Source organism: Mirounga angustirostris, unplaced genomic scaffold, assembly GCF_029215605.1.
Source record: "Mirounga angustirostris isolate CCGP_5_RB_7025 unplaced genomic scaffold, mMirAng1.0.hap1 SCAF_16, whole genome shotgun sequence".
NCBI lineage: Eukaryota > Metazoa > Chordata > Mammalia > Carnivora > Phocidae > Mirounga > Mirounga angustirostris.
This window is the reverse complement of record NW_026991724.1, coordinates 53,372,021-53,393,474: the sequence shown is the minus strand read 5'-3', so window position 1 is coordinate 53,393,474 and position 21,454 is coordinate 53,372,021. Positions and strand designations below refer to the sequence as shown.

Genomic DNA, 21,454 nt, shown 5'->3' with positions numbered 1-21,454 from the left:
GTCAGCCTGGTGACAAGTGTCCAGGCTGTGGATCTGAAAGCAGAGACTCAAGGGCTGGGTGGGTGATGGGTGTTGGGGACAATGGACAAGATCCCTGGACAGCTGGGGGGTGGGGGGGTTAATCGGGGAAGGACATGGGGGTTTCTGGATACCTGGGCGGGTGACAGGTACTCAGGACACTGGCCCAAGATCTCTAGGTGCCTGAGTAAAGGCAGGGACAGAGGTGGGGGGCCCTGGGCATCCAGGTGGGAATCAGGGCGGGGGTGGGACACTCCCCGGGCTTCCATATGAGCGTCCAAGGCAGAAGGGTCTCTGGGTGATTTGGTGGGGGTGGCTCTGGGAGGCAGGAGCCCAGGGTCTCCGGGCGCCAGGCCCAGGGCTCACCATGTGCTGGTCGTTGAGCAGGTGCACCACCCGGGCCGTCCACTCGCCCATGGGCACTAAGTCGGGTGAGGCCTTGTACAGCCGTAGTAGGCACAGGGCTGCACTCTGTTTCACGCTGTCCATGCTGTCCCTGTGGGGACACAATTGGGTGGGGGGAGGTCAGCGCGACCCCAGCCCCACACAGACCTTCCCTCCTCTACCGCTCCTCCCAGGAAGGGCGGCTAGCAGCAGGTGGAGAGAGCCAGAGGGACCAGGGATCCAATCTGGTGCTGCCCTCATCACCCACCAAGCCTCAGTTTTTTTCATCTGCAAAATGGGTTCCATCTCAGTAACCTTGGGGTCACTGGCAGAACTACGCAGAGTGTCAAGCCTGCCTGTGCACCTTCATTCATTTACCAACACTTTCCTGAGCGCCTGTGGGCAGCAGGCTCTGCTGGAGGCACTGTGGAGACAGGGGCGCACAGACTGGTCCAAACGTCTGTCCTCACAGAGCTTACCTTCTAGCCAGGCGGCTCGTACCCCAGCACACACACCAGACCCTGCCCGGCGTCAGGGCTATGGCGCCAATGAGCGCAGGCCAGGCACGCTGTTTTGCAAGAAGGCCTCTCTGATGAGGTGGCAGGTGAATGGAAAACTGAGCTTAATGAGAAAACCCCAAAAATCTCTGCCCGGCACATCCCAGGGAGAGGGCACAGCCTGTGTGGAGGCCCTGAGGCGGCCGCGGGGCTGTGTGTGGCTGCCGTGAGTGAGCGAGCAGTGGAGGGGAGAAGCCGGGAGATCGGACGGGGGACAGGGGGCCAGACCATGCCGGGCATTGAGGGCCATGGCGACGATCCTGCTTTTACAGGGGGGGGGGGGGGGGGGGACGGAGCCGCTGCCGGTGACGAGCAGGGAAGCACCAACACTGGGGTGACAGCAGGAAATGTACCAGCAGTGAGCCAGGTACCCTCCGGGACGAACTCATTGATCTCTTCATGAAAAACCAAGGAACCTGGGGCGCCTGGGTGGCTCAGTTGGTTAAGCGACTGCCTTCGGCTCAGGTCATGATCCTGGAGTCCCGGGATCGAGTCCCGCATCGGGCTCCCTGCTCGGCGGGGAGTCTGCTTCTCCCTCTGACCCTCCTCCCTCTCATGCTCTCTGTCTTTCATTCTCTCTCTCTCAAATAAATAAAATAAAACAAAACCAAAACAAAACAAAAAAGAAAACCAAGGAACCGGGGCCAGACGCACGTGCTTGAGGATCTGACTGGCGGAGCATGCTTCCGGTGGGGAGACACTGACTCTCTCCAACGGGCAGTTTCCTCCTAAGGAGGATTTGGGGGGTGAAGAAAGGACACCGTGGACCGGAAGCTGGCATGGCCTCGGACACAGAGGGGGCGTGGGGAGCTGTCCTGACCGCCCAGGCTGCGGCCTCCAGGTCAAGGGTTTCCTGGAGAGGACCCAACCGAAGCCTGGGCAAAGGACACAGAGGGAAGTCCCAGGAGGAGGGACCTCCACAAGTCAAAGGCCAGGTGAAAAGCCATTTCGCTGGATGTGCAGGAGAAACATGAATGGCGACAAGGCAGCGTTGTTTCCTTCCGCCAGCCGGGCCTCGGATACAGCTGCCCTCGAGGAGACATGGGGACAGGCCCTCAGAAGAGGAGCGGGGCCACCCCGGGTCGGCGTGCCGCTGGGAGTGATGCGGACCAAGCCCAGCGAGGCTGCTCCTGGACACCCACCCTGGGGGCGGGCACGCGTGCATGTTGAAGGTGACAGCATGAGAACGTTTGCTGACTGACCGTCATCAACTTAAAACCAAAACCAGTGGAAGGTCTATCTGAGACCAGTGGAATGGTGCTGCTTAATGGTCTTCACCATCGTCACAGCTCATGGCACGAGCCCTGACCCCGGGCCATGCTCTGTTCTAGGTGTTTCTCCAGCCCTCGAGGGAGGTGATCCCTACCATCACCTCCAGCTATGGGTAAGGAAACGCCCACGGTACACCAAATGGAGGAATAAGGGCTATTTATCACCTTGGTTAACTTAACCAGAGACTGTGCAACTATTTAGGTAAAGCTTGAAACTACGGAACGCAGGGGTGTGTGCCCAGGATAAAAGGACAGGGAGGTACGTGGGAATAATGACCATCGAATGCAGGGCACAGGGAGGGAGGGGAAGATGGAGATGATGTAGGGGACGTGACAGGGGAATTCAACTGTTAACTTTCTTTAAAAAAAAAAAAAAAAAGCTGTGATACCACATGACCCAGCAATTCCGCGCACAGGCATCTACCCATAAGAACTGAAAACAAAGTTCACACAATGTATTTGCACATTATTCACAAGAGTCAAAAGGAACCTTTTTGATGAATGGATAACTAAAACACACTTCCTCCAGACAGCAGAATATTATTACCGGGCCATAAAAAAGGACAGAAGTACGTCTGCATACAACATGGAAGAACCTCGAAAACGTTATGCCGAGTGAAAAGCCAGACACAAAAGGCCACGTATCGCATGCTTCCATTTATCTGAAATGTCCAGAATAGGCAAAACCAACGAAACACAAAGCAGATGAGTGGCTGTCTGGAGCTAGAGGGAAAGGCAATGGGCGTGAGCTACTAAGGAGTTCCGGGCTTCTTTTTGGGGTGATTAGTGGTGGTGGCTGCACAACAATGTGAATATACTAAAGACCACTGAATTGTGGGCGCCTGGGTGGCTCAGTTGGTTAAGCGACTGCCTTCGGCTCAGGTCATGATCCTGGAGTCCCGGGATCGAGTCCCGCATCGGGCTCCCTGCTCGGCGGGGGGTCTGCTTCTCCCTCTGACCCTCCCCCCTCCCATGTGCTCACTCTCTCTCATTCTGTCTCAAATAAATAAATAAAATCTTTAAAAAAAAAAAAAGACCACTGAATTGTACACTGTAAACTGTTGACACAGTGAACGTGATGTTATGTGAATTTTATCATAATTTAAAAAAAAAAATCTACCTAAAAAAATATATTGCTCTATGCCCCAGTCACAGTCAAGGCCAAGTTTCGGGTGTCAAGAGAGGCCCGCAGAGCGCTCAGACAACCCCAGCCTGGCCCAGACCTCAGCATCCATTCCCTGGTGTGAAACTGGGTGTCACCTCTGCTCAGATAAGTCTTGTCATACTGGCCTCCTTCTTGGCTTCTCCCCGCTCAGGGTGGCCGCAGTTTTGCCACGACTGACCACTCCATCCTCGGAGTTTCTTCGGCTTCCGAGCCACAGCCCACTCTGCATTTCCCTCCCATCTCCCTGGCCAGACCTGGACACACTGGGTCACCCTGGGGCTTAGCCTTAGGTCACTTCTCATCCCTTCTCATGTCTTCCCCGAGGGACTTCATCCGGCTGCGGCTTTATTACCATCCATCCCATGCTGTCCTGTATGGTGGCCCCAGCCACACGTAGCTAATGGACACGGGACGCGAGGCCAATCCAAACTGAGAGACAACATGTGTGTACGTTACGCTCACGTGTGGTGATGACATGGACAATTATCGGACAATTTTCACGTTGATCCGGTGTCAAAATGAAAATATTTTAGATGGACCGGGTTAAATTAAAATATTAAAAGAAGGTTCACCTGTTTGTTTTTACTTTGTCTGATGTGGCGACCAGAACCGTGGAAGGTGTGTGTGGCTCGAGTTCTATGCCCGTCACTCTGTGCCCGTCTCTCCCACACTCCCTCTGCGGCCCCAGCTCCCTGCCGTCCAGCCACCTACTGGACGTTTCTGCCCAGATGTCCACCAGGCACCTCACATCCAGCGCTGCCAAACCCGGCTCAGGGCCTGCCTCTCACTTCCCTGCTTCTCCCCAGGCTTCGTCATCCACCCATTCGAGCTCACCCTCTCTTGCTTTCCCACCCCCGGTAATCCGTCCCGTCGGCTTCTGTCCTGGAACGTACCCAGTGACGACCTCTACGGCTACACCCCTGGCCCCAGCCCCCGTCAGCTCTGACCTGGACGGCAGTGGACGTCTCAGTGGTCTCTCTGTCGCCATCCCCACCCCAGTCTCCAGTTCTGCCTGAGCTACTTGATTCTGAGGATCAGCCTCTTTCATTCTCAGGCGTTATCCGTTCAAACAACGCCTCTGTCATATTCTCTCTTCCTAGAGCTCTAAAGTTTTTTGAGTAATCCCTGCACCTAACATGGGACTTGAACTCACGACCCTGAGATCAAGAGTCGCACGTTCTACCTCCTGAGCCAGCCAGGCGTCCCTCTAATGCTCTAAATAGTGTTATGTTAGACCTTCTCCATCTTTCCATGACTCTTAATCTCTCTTGGAATGTTCCATCTCTGTTTCTCTGGGCTGCATTCTGATTACTTTCTTCAGTTCTACCTCCTGTTTACTAATTCTGCTTTGGCTCTGTCTATCCTGCTGCTAAGCCAAACCGCTTAAATAAATGTCTCCATTTCTTTTTCAAATCTGCTTACGCTTCTATTTTTAAATTGTTTTCTCAGTTACTGAAACATATTAAACATATTTATTTCGCATCTTATATGAATATTCCAATTCAGCTGTTACTTTCAGTCCCCTTTCTGCTGGTTCTCCCTCATGGTGCCGTGCGGCCTGTGTTTAGTGATTTCTGACTGGGCGTTACATGTGACTTAGAGCTCCGTCTGCGGTGAAGGCAGGCTTCTCCAGAAAAGGCCTGCTTGCTTCTGTCAGGCGCCGGGCTACTCTAGCTTAAATCACTTTCAACTAAAGTTTGGCTTAAGAATTTGTAGATAACCCAGGTAGGGAAAAATCAGGCTGAAAACCAGTGTGTGGGCTGCTCTGTGCCAAGGTTTGAAACGGGTAATTTTGCTTATAGTCCCCAAGGGGATTTATTTCTAGGTCACCCTCACTTTGAAGTGTGGTTTCTGGAGCCTCTCCTCAGACAAGCTTTGTATCCTGTTCCCAGACGCTGCAGGGCCCCCAGACAAATATCTGGGTTCACCCTCTAAGCAAAATCTGGCTTTGGCCCTCTGCCCATCTCCCCAGGTGCCAGGCCCCTCTTAGCTTGCGGCCTGTGTGCTCCTAATTCTCTCACTAGCTCATGAATACATTGAAGAATAGTTCCTTTCCTCTTTTATCCTATATTATTAGGTTTCAGCGAGAGCATTAGTCAGGGATCGAGTCCACCATGTTGCCAGAAATATAAGTCGTACTTTCTCCCATACCAAGCTGAGTGATCTTTTAAAAATACAAAGCCAGGGGTGCCTGGGTGGCTCAGTCGTTAAGCCTTCAGCTCAGGTCATGATCCCAGGGTCCTGGGATCGAGTCCTGCATCGGGCTCCCTGCTTGGCGGGGAGCCTGCTTCTCCCTCTCCCACTCTCCCTGCTTGTGTCCCCTCTCTTGTTGTCTCTCTCTCTCTAATAAATAAATAAAATCTTAAAAAAATAAAAAATAAAAATAAATAAAAATACAAAGCCAATCATGTCACGTGCCTACTTAAAATACACCAACTCCTCCCATTTCAACTAGAATAAAATCCAAACTCCCCTTACTCTGTCTCTTGTTCACTGCCCTCCAGCCACAGAGAGTATCTCTTGGTTCCTTGAATATAGAAAGCTCATGCCTCAGGGCCTTTGCACTTGTTGCTCCTTTTGCTTCGGACACTCCCCAACATTTTAAAATAACTATCTTCTCATCATTCCAGTCTTAATTACAAGTCACCTTCTTGGAGAGACCCTCCCTGATGAGTGTATCTAAGTAGCTTCTACCGCCTCTCACCCCGTTGCCCCCTACTACCCAGTTTTGTTTTCTTCATAGCATTTATTACTATCTGAACTCATCTTACTTTTTATGTATATGTTTGCTCTTTGGGTATCCTCTCATGTAAGCTTCCTGTAAGGTGTAAGCTTCCTGAGGGTGGGCACAATAGTCCTTGCTTCTCTTTCCTGCCTCCCCAAACCCATCAGAGGGCCCAGCACATTGCAGGTACTCAAAAAATATTTGACGAATGACCCCCTGCCTCAGGATGATCACACAGGCTGACCCCAGTGCCTTCCATGCCTTTGCCCTCTCCACAGCCAACAACTCCTCCTCACCAGGTCTCAGCCTGATGCCACTTCCTCTTGGAAGCTCTCCCTGATCCCCCAGACTAGGTCAGGATTCTAACTAAATGTCCTTATGGGCTCCTGTGCCCCACGTCACGGTTCCAAGAGGAACTGTACATTTCACCCTGCAATTATTCAGTCAATGTTTATTTCCCACTCTGGACCATGAATGCTTGGGAAGACGATGACCATGTCCATTTCTGGTCATGACTATATTCCTGGCAATCAGCACAACACTCTGCACACAACAGAGGCTCAACAAATGTTTGAGTGAATGACTCGAGATGCAGAAGTTCCAGAGGGCTGTTGCCAACAGAACTTACGCTTATCACCTCTTTTATACTAGATCTTCAAGGTCAGTTAATCCGACACACCCCCCATTGGATCTGTTGGGGGCCTGCGTCACACCACTGAGTCGGCTCAGTGAGGAGAGAGAACCATTGGGCTGCCAACAGAATCTAAGCCCCGTATTATCCCCACGTCCTGGCTAGAGACCTTGGGCAGGTGACGCAATCTTCTGACCCTTGCACTTGGCTGGGCCTTGTCTATTCCATTCCAAACCCCACCCCACCTGGGTCCCCAGTGCCTCACCCAGCCACCAGGATGCGTGGGATGTCAGCGGCAAAGGCCTCGCCCATCTCACGGCTGCCCACGTTGGCGATGCAGTGAAGGGCCAGGCACATGAAGGTCGGGTTGCGGCTGGCCAGGTCGTTCTTGATGGCATTGTTGATGAGCCGGATCAGCTCGGAGTTTGAGTTCACCAGAACCGAGATGAAGAGGTAACCCTGGGTGAGAAGGCGGGGGGGGGTGGGGGTGGGGCTGGGAGGCTTGTGGTTAATGGATCGTAGGCCCCAATCCTCCCACCCTGGAGTCTGTACTTCCAGCCCCATCCTCCCTCAGACCCAGGAGTCCAGGCCCCCAGCCCTTCCTCCCCAGACTCACTATCTGCTTCTCCGTGTACTTGTTGGAGCTGAGCAGGTTCACGGCCTCCATGTGCCCAAAGTCAATGTCGTGGCCAAGCAGGAAGATGAACAGCAGTTTACACACATATTTTTTCTTACTGTAGCCATCCAAGGCTTTGTCCCCTAGAGCCAGAGGAAGGAGGAAAGGGGAGACAGAATGAGGAAGGATCATACCTGTAAGTCTCAAGTATCCCAGTTCCTAGTCCCTCCTCCCTCAGACTCAAGAGTCCTGCCTCCAGCCCCTCCTCCTTTAGACCCAGGGGTCCAGGCCCCCAGCCCCTCCTCCCTCAGACCCAGGACTCTAGGCCTCCAGCCTACCTTTGAACTTAGAGCGGATATTGGCCAGTTCCTTGTTGATTCTCTTAATCTCTGCCTCTTTGCTCTTACCTGGGGAGGAGAAGGCAGGGCAGGTGATGAGGGTCCCAGACAGTTGAACTACCTGTGCTCTCTTTCCTTGGCAAGGCCTCTCCCAGCTGGAAGGGCACACTCCATCCACCCTGGGGCCCTGGGCCCTGGGGCTGAGGCCAAGCGTGGGCCCCATCTCTAGCTGGGAGCTTCACAGAGGTGAGAACCATGGCTCATCGGTCTTTCCAACCCAGAGATGGCTGGCACACTGTGAGGTGATCCCTGACTTGCTCCCTCCTTCCTCCTCTCACTCTGGTCCCTGAACTGTACTGGCCCTGGGGACTCCTGTATCCACCCACAGCTCTGGTTATGCCTCCACCACCAGCCCCCAGAACTGGCCTGGCAAGAAATATGTGACAAGGGAGGGAGGGAAGGTGAAAAGGAGGGAGGGAAGGAGGAAGGGAGGGAGGGAGGGAGGGAGGAGTGGAGGGAGGGAGGGAGGGAGGGAGGAAGGAAGGAAGGAAGGAAGGAAGGAAGGAAGGAAGAGCTCAGCTGCCTTCTAGCTGTCCCCCAGGACTCTCACCCCTACGACATCCCCACTGACCTGCTCCAGTGTTATGAAGTCGCCAGGCCAGACCCTTGGGTGCTGAGCTCGCCCCCTCTCTTCCGATCCCTCCTTCCATCCTTCAGTCCTTGGCCGCCAGGCCCACAGACCCACCTCTTCCATCTCCTGGCTGCCAACCTCTCCCAGAACTCATCTGCGACATTCCTACACTTCTGACAAGATCCACTTAAGGGATGAGTCTAGAGGGATTTCCCTGACCCCATGGGCCGGGTCCTGGGATTCTGGTGCTCCTTGATGCCCAGACACCTAAGTCAGGGCGATCTGACTGGATGGTGACTAGGTCACAGGCACCCTCACAGCTTGCTGTGTCCCTCCCCACGCCCCCCACTTCCACTGGAGCCCGACTTCACCATCTCGTCCTTGCCCAGCTCACTCTCGTCCAAACAGAACCCCAGGCGCTCTACCCCCTCACTCGGGCCGACGCCATGTCCCCTCGGCTTGACCTTCAGAACACCGGGACCATCACCACAACCTCCTCACCCAGAACCCTGCAGCAGCCTCCTCTCTGACCTCTCCGCCTCCCTGTTGGGGGGGAGCCCACCCCATGGCTACCAAGCCCTCTGGCCCTGCCCTGGCCACCCCACCAATGTCACCCTCACTCCTCCCTACATTACTGTGTGTTCTGGCCCCCTGGCCTCCACCGCCTCCGTGGACACTCCACATTCCTTCCTATCTCGGGGAGGGTCCCGTAGGTGCTGCACCCTCCACCTGGGCCTATCTCTCAGGTCATTTCCTTGTCACTTGGGTCTCAGCTCTTGTCACCTCCTCCGAGAGGCTTTTTTTTTTTTTTTAAGATTTTATTTATTTATTTGACAGAGAGTGAGAGAGCACAAGCAAGGTAAGCAGCAGGCAGAGGGAGAGGGAGAAGCAGGCTCCCCGCTGAACAGAGAGCCCGATGCGGGGCTCGATCCCAGGACCCTGGGATCATGACCTGAGCTGAAGGCAGCCGCTTAACCGACTGAGCCACCCAGGCACCCCCGAGAGGCCTTTTCTGACCAGTTCTTTCAAGCCAATGCCTTATACTTGTTTCCACCATTAGAAGAAGAAAAAAAGGGGCGCCTGGGTGGCTTAGTCGTTAAGCGTCTGCCTTCGGCCCAGGTCATGATCCCAGGGTCCTGGGATCGAGCCTCGCATCGGGCTCCCTGCTCTGTGGGAGGCCTGCTTCTCCTTCTCCCACTTCCCCTGCTTGTGTTCCCTCTCTCGCTGTGTCTTTCTCTGTCAAATAAATAAATAAAATCTTCAAAAAAAAAAAAAAAAGAAGAAGAAAAAAAGTCCTCCCTGGTACATTTCACACCCTGTAACTATTTTATTTAGATTTACTGTCCAACCTTGGCTCCCACTTCAGATTAGGAGCATCACGAGGGAGCTTCTACCACAGTGCCCGGCATACAGCAAGTGCTTAATAAATGTCTGGTCATCTGAAGAGCAGAGGCCTGCTCAGACCCATGGCCGTGTCACCCGCATCCCCAAGCATGTGGCCAGGCACCTGGGAGGCCGTTGCAATGAACAAATGAGCGAACAGGCGAGGGTATGAGCGCTCCTCGTCTTTAGAGATCCTGCCTCACCGCCAACTCCCAACTTCCAGGGAAGCTGCCACAAGCTTCTCTCCAGGAAGCCCCCTCTGATTAGTACCTCCTGACCGGTGCCAAGCGGGCCCTGGGCTGCACTGTCCAATAGAGCAGCCACCAGCCAGGCAGCTCTTGAGCACCTGAAATGTGGCTGCTCCGAACTGAGATGGGATTTAGGCGGCAAAGACGCGCTGGATTTGGAAGACCGAGGAGGAGAAAGAAAGAACGTAAAGTATCTCATCGAAAACTTAAAAACACTGATTACGTGTCGAAACGACAACATTTTGGTGTATCAGATTATGGAAACATGTGAGTAAAATTAAGCTTTCCAGCTGCTTTCTCCGTTTACAAACAGTGTGGCTACGGTTAAAGTTAAAACCACACGTGTGGCTCCCACGTGGCCTGTGTCCCCTCCAGCAGAGCACCTGCTGTGGGTGTCGGGGTCTGCCCCTGTCCCCCAGGCCACAAAAGGAGCCCCTAGAGGGCAGGGCCACCATTTGCCACTTTTCTGGGTAGCAACTCCATGTTCCAAGGGCCTACCAAGTGCCAAGCTCAGAAAAGGCATGAAGATGTGAATAAGGGCCTTAAGAAGTGTAGAGCGACCAGCTCTCCATCCTCAGGAAGGGGGTGGAGGACCCGGGGATGAGGGTGGGAGAGGGTCTCTGGGACCCAGGCCAGGAAGGGCCAGTTCCTCAGGGATGAGCTTGAATTGGCCTGTGTGGCCCCAGAGGCCACCTGATCATTTATTAATGACACATTTCCCGAGCTCCGTGGGCCAGGCCTGAGTGGGGGTGACGCTGGGCACCCAGAACCCATGCCGCCCCGGAACTTCTGATCTGCCCCCAGGGGTTCCTGGCCTGAGAAGGTACAGGCAATGAGCCCTGTCCCCACACCTGAGTGAAATGCACAGAGACAGGCCACCCGGGGCCTTGGTGGTGGCTGCCAGGAGGAGGGGACATTTGAGGAGCGCTCCGAAAGGTGAGGAGCGTTTAGCAGCAGTTCACCGGGTGAGGGCAGCCAGAAGGAAGCCACACTGCTGAGCACGGCCTGGGTGAGGGTGGTGGCGGGGGTGGGGTGGGCCCTGGGAACCAGTGTGCACGCTCTGTTCTATTCCTGAGGATGACCACAACTGTTTCAAGTGTTCGCCTTAAAACTGTTGTGTAGGGACCAGACCAAAAAAATCCTCTATTATAAATGGACCATATATTGGGGCGCCTGGGTGGCTCAGTCGGTTAAGCGACTGCCTTCAGCTCAGGCCATGATCCTGGAGTCCCGGGATCGAGTCCCGCATCGGGCTCCCTGCTCGGCGGGGAGTCTGCTTCTCCCTCTGACCCTCCTCCCTCTCATGCTCTCTGTCTCTCATTCTCTCTCTCGCAAATAAATAAATAAAATCTTTAAAAAAAAAAAAAAAAACTGTTGTGTAGGGACCAGACAAAAAAAATCCTCTATTATAAATGGACCATATATTACAAAGCACCTGCTTAAACTTTATTGCAGAGAGACAGACATTTGAACAGCAACTGAATTTGAGGCTAGAGCACTCTCTGGACTTCGTTTAAACCACTATTAAAAGCTTCGAGATGCAGGCAAACTAACCTATGGTGTTGGATGATGGGAGTGTAGTTATCCTTGGCGGGGAGGACAGGGGACTGGGAGGGTACACAAGGAGGGGATGTCATTTCTGCCTCAGGGGGCCGATTCTGCAACTGTGTTCAGTCAGGAAAAGTTCATCAAGCCTGACACTTAGGATCTGTGGGCTTTTTAATACATATACTATCTCCATATACGTACATATACAGATGTAAGTTATTATACTTGTACACGAAATCACATATAAATATATGTTCATAGAGAAGCAATCAGCTATGCAAAAGACTATATCAAGCAGATAGGGACAATTTAAGGAATATTTAGAGAATATATGTATGTGTGTGTATATTTTGTCTTTAAAGAGTCTTTAATTAGGGGCGCCCGGGTGGCTCAGTCGGTTAAGCGGCTGCCTTCAGCTCAGGTCATGATCCCAGGGTCCCGGGATCGAGCCCCACATCAGGCTCCCTGCTCAGCGGGAAGCCTGCTTCTCCCTCTCCCGCTCCCCCTGCTTGTGTTCCTGCTCTCGCTGTGTCTCTCTCTGTCAAATAAATAAAATCTTTAAAAAAAAAAAAAAAGTATTCAGAGGGGCGCCTGGGTGGCTCAGTCAGTGAAGCGTCTGCCTTCGGCTCAGGTCATGGTCGCAGGGTCCTGGGATTGAGTCCCGCGTCGGGTTCCCTGCTCAGTGGGGAGTCTGCTTTTCTCTCTCCCTCTGCCGCTCCCCCCAACCCCTGCTTGTGCTCTCTCAAATAAATAAATAATCTTAAAAAAAAAAAAAAAGAATTCACAGAGAGAAGAAAGCATCAGGTCTCCAGAAGAGAAGAGGCTGCAGCCTTGAGGGAGGGCATCCCGGCAGAGGGCACAGTCTCTGCAGAGATCCAGAGGCAAGCAGTAGCCTGGGTGCCCAGAGATAGTACATGGGTGCTACTGAGGATAACACATGGAAAAAAGGGGCTGAGGGCAGCTGGGACAGAACTGGGCTAATGGAAGGAACTCAGGGCCAGCCAGCGATAGAGGGATGAGCTCACCATCACGGGAGGCATGCAAGTATGTCCGGGCATTTTAAAGGGATTTCTTATCCTCAAACATTCCCTGGGCCAGGCTCAGGGATGAGTCACACAAGCTCTGCGCCAGGGGAGCTCCTGGATTGGAAAGGAGGCTGACAGGGACAAGCAACTACTTTGACAGAGGCAAATGTGATGGGGGCTGGGAGGCTGGAATCAGACCAGGGGAGGAAGTCTTCCTGGTACATAGCTCCCGGGATTTGAGGATCAACATTCAGAGCGGCACTGGACCAAGCAGAAATAAGGGGAAATGTGCTCCAGGCCGTGCAAAGGCCCGGAGACTAGCACAGCAGGCAGGCCCAGACCTCTTCTGGTTTTTCTCAGAGGGCTGGGGAGCCATGGGAGGCTGCAGGCCCCTCTTCTGCTGGTAGCTGTGGTTGTGAGGAGCGTGTGGGTAGAAAAGAGGGCTTGCTGCGGGCTAGGGCAAGGAATGGCTGAGCAAGGACCTGCCCTACCTCGGGGCTTCCGCTAGTGAGGGGACATAAAGCCTTCTCTGCGTGGGCGCTAAGCTGCAACATCAGGTGGGCCTGTCTCTGTCACCAAAGGCATCCTAAAAACCCCGGGTTCCTCCACCCTGGAGGGACTGACATCCTTTTATGGAGGTAGCAGGTAAGGGGGTCCAGTACCTTACTGGGAGACAGCTACTGTTTACAGTACAAGGTAACAAATGTTCCTCTCGGGGCGCCTGGGTGGCTCAGTCGTTAAGCGTCTGCCTTTGGCTCAGGTCATGATCCCGGGGTCCCGGGATCGAGTCCCACATCGGGCTCCCTGCTCGGTGGGAAGCCTGCTTCTCCCTCTCCCACTCCCCCTGCTTGTGTTCCTGCTCTCGCTATCTCTCTCTCTGTCAAATAAATAAAATCTTTAAAAAATAATAATAATAAATAAAATAAATAAATAATAAATAAAACAAATGTTCCTCTCTTCTAGGACCCCCCCCCCCCCCGTGCTGTGTCTCCCACAGGAGTCCCAACTGCCCAGAGTACTCAAAGAGAGTTCTGGAAGCCGATGCCTATTAACTCTGGACCACTATAAAATCCAGAAGACGATGGCCTGCACTGCCCAATGCGGGAGCCACGGGCCACATGGGGCTAGTAGGCACCTGACACACGGTTGGTGCTGCTGAGGGATGAAATCTGTATCCTCCATAAATTTAAAATTAAAAACCAATTCTCAGTTCAGTCACCGCAAGGTATGTTTGGAACAACCCAAGTACTCTGCGAATCTACTTTTTTAATCTTGAAGTTTGCGAACTCTTAAATACAGAGCAAGCGTTCCCAATGAAAATGTGGCCTCATTGAGAAAGGCACATAAAACTGTCTCATGAATAATTCTGAAAATATTGATTACACATTCAAACAACACGGTGAATGTACTGGTGTAAATAAAATACATGAAAACTGATTTCACCGGTTTTACTTCAGTAATGTGGCTACTGGAAAACTGAAGCTTCCATATCCGGCTTGCTGGGTCAGACGGTATTCGTGTTATCAAAGTCATCACCACCCGAGAGAGAAAACAGGCTCCTGGAACAACCAGCTGCAAAATGAACGCAGCTGCAAAGACCATCCCTGAGTGGCGGCCTGCCACCTGAAGGGTTAAGGGAAGGGTGTACATGCCGATTTGTCAGCCCTCCCGTCTGGCCTCCGGTCAGAATGCAGCACCCCCAGAGCAGCGATGTGGGGCTGCTTCATTCCCAGGGGGCATCCCCATGGTTCAGAATCGTCCTGGCACAGGAAAGGTGCTGAATGCAGACTGTGGGCCGGTGCACTAGATGACACAGAAGGGGGTGAGGCCAGGCCTGGGGCTGTCTATCATCAGCATCTAGTGCATACTCACAACCTAAAGCCCGTTCCTTAAAGTGCAGGGCCTGGGGCAGGGTGGGGGGCCCCCAGTGCACACTAATGTTGGGGAACCACTGAAGTGAGACTCATTCTTTTTGGTCTCTCCACAGTGGCCAGAGGACTCCTGTCCCTTCCGTTCTCCAAATCCCTCCATGGCTCCCATCTGGCTCAGACTAAAAGCGACGTCCTCACGGTCATCCTCCAGGCCCTACAGATCCACTAGTTCCCTCTCTGACCACAACTCCTACCCTCCCCATCATCAGTGGCCTCCTCTTCCTGCTCCTCCTCCTCGAATTCCTCCTAGCACAGTCCTGCCTCAGGGCCTTTGCACAGGCTGCCAAGAATGTCCTCCTCCAGATCTATGCAGGCCTAATTCACCCACCAGATTTGATTCTTTGCTCCAGTGTCACCTTTTCAGCAAGAGACTCTCTGACCAGCTTATAGAACAGCATTATCCCTAACTTTGTCCCCATACCCCTTTCCTGCTTTATGTCCTCTCACCCCCCCGCCCCCACCACCTGTCTGTACATCTGAATACTATATATTTACTTGTGTACTGATCCGTTTCCCCTTAGAATATGAGCACCACTGAGAGGGACTTTTGTTCACTGTTGCAATCCCATTACTTAGAGTAATGTCTAGCACTCAATCAGTGCTCATCAATAAAGACTGGTTTGTTTGCTCATTCATTCATTCATTCATTCATTCATTCATTCATTCACTTATTCTTTCAACTAGCAAACGTCTCCTGAGGATTCCCGTGGGCCAGGTCCCAGTGTCTGCAGACCTGGGGACCCAGGGAGGGATCAGAGCAGGGCCTGTGCTCACGGGCCTGGGGGAGAAGTCACAAAAGGAATGGGTCACAATCTGGAGTAGGATGTACCCTAACGGAGGAGCTCAGGGCACTGTGGCAACCCAGCACCCCCCTTCCTGTTCACTCCCTCACAAACTCTCCTCAGGCCTGCGGGGAGCTGGGGCCCTAGACAGGAGACAGCCAGACAGCCCCAGCCTGGGCCCTGGAAGCTCCCGGTCAGATTAAGTGATTAGGAAGCAGATTCCCCACTCAAGACCGCGCAGGACCATGCCCTCAGGCTAGGCCCAGCCCAAACCTTTCCCCTTATCTGCAGAATTTGCCCTTCCTTGCCCTCCTTCTCAAAGCCTGCCTTTCACCTCCTTCTACAGTCTTTCCTCTGAACTCCACTATGCCTTCAGATTCTCCAGCAAGATGCTTCCACAACCCTCCCCTTCCTCCACCTGCTTGTCTCTGAGCGCTGGCTCACCCACACCCGTCAGGCCTTTTCCCTCGCTCCTGCTTGAAACCTTCCCTAGTGCTCTCAGGACAAACACCAACGTGGCCTCTGCCCACCCACCTGACATCAGATCCCACCCCATCCTCCTGTGCACCAGGCACATAGGCCTCAGCTCAGTCTCCGCTGGGCCTCAGGACCTTTGCATGGCTGTCCCTCTGCCTTTGCAGCTCTTCCCCCCCTCCCCTGGCCTGGCAAACTCTGCCGCATTGTCTGAGCAATGCAACCAGACAGAGTCTTCATTCTCTCAACACTGTGGCCCTCTCTCTCACTGGACTTAGGACAGCTACAAGTTTTTTCCTCTTATAACAAAAAATTGAGATACAATTCACATACCATAAAGTTCACCGTTCTAAAGTGTGCAAATCAGTGGTCTTCGGTATATCCACAGTCTCGTGCAACAATCACCACGATCTATTTCCAGAACATTCTCATCACCCCAAAAAGAAACCCGACACTCACTGGCAGTCTCTTCACATTCCACCACCCCCTACCCAGCCCTAGGTGGCCACTAACCTACTTTCTATCTCTATGGATTTGCCTGTTCTGGACATCTCATGCAAATGAAATCATATATGTGGCCTTTTGTGTCTGGCTCCTTTCACTTAGAACGAGGCTTTCGCCACAGTTCATCCATGTTGTAGTGTGTGTCATTCTTTATTTTATTATTTTTTTTAATTTTATTTGAGAGAGAGAACACAAGCAGGGGGTAGGAGCTGAGGGAGAGGGAGAAGCAGGCTCCCTGCTGAGCAGGGAGCCTGACACAGGACTCCTCCCGGGACTCCAGGATCATGACCTGAGCCCAAGTCAGAAGCTTAACTGACTGAGCCACCCAGGGTGCCCCCCGCCCCGGCTTTTTAAACATTTTATTTATTTATCTGAGAGAGAGACAGAGTACAAGCAGGGGGTGGGGCAGAGGGGGAGGAAGAAGCGGACTCCCCGCTGAGCGTGGAGCCCAACAGGGGCCTCGATCTCAGGACCCTGGGATCATGACCCGATCTGAAGGCAGATGCTTAACCAACTGAGCCACCCAGGTGCACCAAGTGTGTCATTCTTTTTAACGGCTTGATAATATTCCATTGTGTGGCAGACCCCATTTTGTACATCCATTCACCCGATGATGGACATTGGGTTGTCTGCTTCCATTGTGGGGCTATGGTGACTGACCCTACTATGAACATCTGTATACACGTGTTTGTGAGAAGGACGGCTACGCTTTTTATCAGTACCTGTCTCCTTCATGGGGCTGGGAGCTTCACAGGGACACAGACAGACCTGTCTTGTTCGCCACTGTGTCCCCCACACCCTCTATAAGGTTTGAAACACATGAGTCATTCGACATTCACTTGATGGGAAGACGAAGAACAGGAGGAATCCCTGATTCTCTAGCCCCAACTCATGTGGCCAAATTACCTCTACTGGCCCCAAGTCAGAGTCTCCCCTCGGGGGTCCTGCAGTGATGCCGACCTGTCTTCTCGTTCCTTCCCCACCCCCATCATCCAATCCCCTTGCAAATCCTTCAAAATCTGTACCCAAACCAACCACTTCTCACCATTCACTTCTCACCCCACTCAAGCCAACACCATCGCTCACCCGGATGCCTGCAGCAGCCCCTAATTATCTGCCTGCTTCTGCCACTACCTCCTGAGTCTGTTCTCTTCATGGCAGCAGAGCAAGTATTTTAAAACATCAATCAGCTCACGTCCCTCCTGTGCTCTAAACCTTCCTGCCGCTCTCATTTCACCCAGAGAAAGGCCAGAGTGCTCTCTAAGGCCCGTAAAGCCCTTCACCATCCCTGTCCCCTCTCTGTCCTCATCTCCTGCCCTCTCCCCCTCAGCTCCAGCCACATGGGTCCCCTGGCTCTTACTGGAACACACGCCAAACATGCTGCAACCCCAGGACCTTTGAACAAACCATTCCTCTGCCTGGACCGCCCTTCCCTCCAAAATCTGCAGGGCCTGTTCCCTCACTTAACTCAAAAGTCTACTCACATGTCACCTCCTTGGTGAGGGCCTACCCAAGCACCATCTCAATCCTGATCCCTCCTCATCTTTCTTTCCTTCCTTTCTTTCACACTACCGGTTACCCTCTGACATGGTATCATTTATTGTCGTTCTGTGTTTCTTTTCTTTTCTTTTTTTTTTTTTTAAAGATTTTATTTATTTATTTGACAGAGAGAGACACAGCGAGAGAGAGAACACAAGCAGGGGGAGTGGGAGAGGGAGAAGCAGGCCTCCCGCCGAGCGGGGAGCCCGATGCGGGTCTCGAACCCAGGACCCCGGGATCATGACCTGAGCCGAAGGCAGATGCTCAACGACTGAGCCACCCAGGCGCCCCTGTGTTTATTTTCTATGTCCCTCATGGCCTGGGTGTTCCCAAACCAGGGATTCTTGTTCACTGTTGTAGCCCAGTCCTGGGTACAGTGTCAAAAAGTAGTGATCAAAAACTATTTGTTGAATGAATGAATGAATGAACCTTCAGAGACAAGATGCTATTATCAGGGGAGTTTGCAGACAAGAACTCTGAGCCTCAGAGGCGCCTGGGTTGAGCAGCCAACTCCTGATTCCTGATTTCCGCTCAGGTCATGACCTCAGGGTTGTGAGACTGAGCCCCGTGTCAGGCTCTGTGCTCAGTGCAGAGTCGCTTGAGATTCTCTCTCTCCCTCTCCCTCTGCCCCTCCCACTCGTGATCTCTCTCTCTAAATAAATAAATCTTTAAAAAAAAAAAAAGAAAGAAAGAAAGAAAGAGAGAAAACTGAGCCTCAGAGAGGTTAAATGACTTGCCCAGAGTCACCTCGCTTCACATAACTGGTAGGCATCAGGGGCAAGGCGCACCTACTCCTAACAGCTGGCCCCCCACCTAAGCCACAGCCCCTCCTTGCTCACCTCTTTCCATAACAACCATAACATCTCTTCTCCACCTGATACCCAACGGCTTCCACCCCTCTCATTCACTGAGCACCTACTACGTGCCAGGTCCTTTCAGACCTACTAAACTCTAAGATAATCTCTGGGCATCTAACAGAGGCCATGTGTCAAATCCAGCGAATGACAAAAACAACAGCCAAGACCGTCCAGTGCCTGGAATGTGCAAAAGGCCTCAGTCACATACATTATCACAACAACCTCATCAGGAAGGTGCAATCGGCAGTCCCTCCTGACAGATGAGGAAATCAGAGGTGAAGTCCCCCATTCAAGGTCACATGGCTAGGGAGTGACAGTGCCCCAACTCAAACCCAGGTCTTGCTGACCCTAGAGCCCATGCAGATATAGCTTCCGAAGCTCTTGGCGGCTCCGAACACCAACACCCACTCCCAGGAGTTGGGAGCTGACTTGGCACCAGGTCTCTCCTCGTCACGACAATCCTTCCTGCTGATGATCACTGTCCCCATATTGATGTGGTCAGGTGGGAGAGGGCTCCAGATTCAGATTGGCGTGATCCCTGACCTTTGACCTCTCTCTGGGACCAGGCTTCCCCAACCCCCAGCTTTCCAGATCTCTTCCCCGCAAATACCTAAGGCTCCCTGGGCCCTTCTTTGAGCTCCGGGCTTTCCCCCTTCTGGCACATTCCCCAAACCCCCACTTTATAATCTCTTCTTTCCAGGCCTCCAGCTTCCTGTCTCAGGTTTTCCCAAGAGCCCTCCACCTGCAGCACCTCTCCTCTGTGTTCCTTGACTCCTCCTCTCCCTTTAGCGACCCTTCTAGCCCACTCTCCACTGCCCTCCATGTCTCCTAAGCCATCCTCCATCCTGGAGCCCCTCTGTCCCTCATCAGGGTCCCGCTATAGTCCCCCACCTTCCCATCTCTCCTCCCCAACCCCCCGGAACTTTCTATTACTCCCAGGCCCTCTCTGTGCACTAGCCAGGAGCCTCAGTGACCTACCTAGCCCCTTCCCCTCTCTGACACCCCCTCAGCCAGGCCCTCAAAGCCTGGCCCCATTATGCTTCCTGTGTTATACGTTCTCCCGGTCCCCTCTGGCTCTCTCCCACTGTATCGCTCCACAGGGTACCCCCGCACCCATGCACCTCCTTCCCTTTCTATCGACATCAGGGATTTCTCTAACCCCGTCGCTAATAGGTTCCCCAAGCCTTTCTATCATTCCCGGGGGACACCTCTATGTCCCCAGTCCTGAGACTGTACTAGCCTCCTCTCCTTTAAGACCCTCCCGGACGCCTCTAGCCACTCCGTGTCGTCACCTCAAGAGGCACTCTATGACACCCTAAGTCCCTCCATTCCCCCCACCCTAAAGTTCCCCCGGGGCCTCTCTATCCTCTCCCTCTACGACCGCAATGGCTTTCTATGCCCCGGGCCCCTCTGTAACCCCCGGGCGCCTCAATTCCACGCTCCCCCTCCCTCCAGCGTCTCCCGGCCGCGCTCTCACAGTTCCGGATGTCGGAGATGAACACCGCGAGCCCCCGCATCCCATCGCCCTTGGAGACGGCCGGCATGATGGCGGTGGTGTCGGCTCCAGGCCTGGCCGGGCAGGGCACAGCGCGGCGGGGGCTGGCAGGCGGGGACCGGGAGGAAAGGACCCCAAGCAGCGCGGAGGAGCCCAGCCGGCCGGGGGGGAGGGCGGGTTGGCGGGCGGGCGGGCGGGCGGCAGGCCGCGGCTCCGCCCCCGGCCCCTCCCCTCCCGTCCGCCGTCCTGAGCTATCAGCCTCCCATTGGCTCGGATTACTGCCGCTCAGACTCGGGCTCACCCTCCCCCCCGCGTCCTCTCTCATTGGCCGCTGGACAAAGGCACGCTGCTACGATTGGCCCAGTGGCCCGCTATTTCCGTTCGTAGGAAGGGGGGGGAAGGGGCGTTGCCCGAGAGACGGGAGGAGTTCGGGTACGTGCGGTGGGACCGCCCCCTCCGTGCGGCCGGGTCCGATGCTAATTGGATCCGGCGAAGGGAGGGATTGACATGAAGGAAGGCGGGGGAGTGGGCTCGGGCAGGCGGGACTTGCGTTGATCCTGACCAATGAGCAGGCAGATAGCCCACGCAGGCGCCGCGGATTCGCCAGATTTGCTCTATTCCCGCCCCCAACTGGGCGGTTGTGGGGGCGGGAGAAGGGAGATCATAGGTAGAGAAGGAAGGGAAACGGGGGTTGTCACTCAGCTGGGCTAGGATAGGTGGAGCGTCGCCTGCAATTCCCTGCTGCAGAGAAGTGGTTGGGAGGGGCAAGAAAATGTGAGGTGTTTACTGCGCAAGCGTCCCCCTGTTTCCCTTTCTCCCTCCTCTCTTCCACCCCCGGCTCCTTAAATCTGCCAGGAAGTCTTCCCTTACCCCTCCCCCTCCCGTGTCTAGCGGCTGAGATGTCGAAACCTAATTTCTCAGAACCGAGGAAACAGTAATTTAAATCTAGCCCCATTAGGCAGACCTTAAACCTGAGGTCCAGAGAGGTTGCATGACTTACTTGCCCAAGGTGACACAGCTCAGAATGACAGAGGGGATTTAAACTATATTTTGTTTTTTAACCACTTTCCAATATACAATGTTTTTTGGTTTTGTTTTTGTTTTGTTTGTTTTTTTTTTGTAACCATAACGCCATTCTACAGTTATCAAATCAAAATCGTGAATCGCTCCTCCACCAAACTTGGGAGTTCCTCCTGAGCAAGAATGGGACCTGGTGGGGCACCTGGGTGGCTCAGATGGTTAGGCGTCTGCCTTTGGCTCAGGTCGTGATCCCAGCGTCCTGGGATCGAGCCCCACATCGAGCCCCACATTGGGCTCCTGGCTCGGTGGGGA

At 53.5% G+C, this 21,454-nt stretch overlaps 1 protein-coding gene across 5 annotated transcripts in view; it reads right to left on the bottom strand.

Annotated features, from left to right (window-relative positions):
* AP2A1 (adaptor related protein complex 2 subunit alpha 1) overlaps positions 1-20,317 on the bottom strand; it is a 31,958-nt gene extending 11,641 nt beyond the window's left edge. For 3 of the 5 annotated variants that reach the window (XM_064581456.1, XM_064581457.1, XM_054511511.2), the window contains exons 1-5: positions 20,105-20,316; positions 7,706-7,774; positions 7,368-7,510; positions 7,017-7,210; positions 385-514 (exon numbers count right to left, since the gene is read on the bottom strand). In XM_064581456.1, the coding sequence (XP_064437526.1) occupies positions 385-514; positions 7,017-7,210; positions 7,368-7,510; positions 7,706-7,774; positions 20,105-20,171 (603 nt within the window). In that variant the 5' untranslated portion in view covers positions 20,172-20,316. Of the gene's footprint in view, positions 1-384; positions 515-7,016; positions 7,211-7,367; positions 7,511-7,705; positions 7,775-20,104 lie in introns of all 5 variants that reach the window. The other 2 variants (XM_064581458.1, XM_054511512.2) reach the window with 2 other exon arrangements.
* Positions 20,318-21,454: the final 1,137 nt, after the last annotated feature.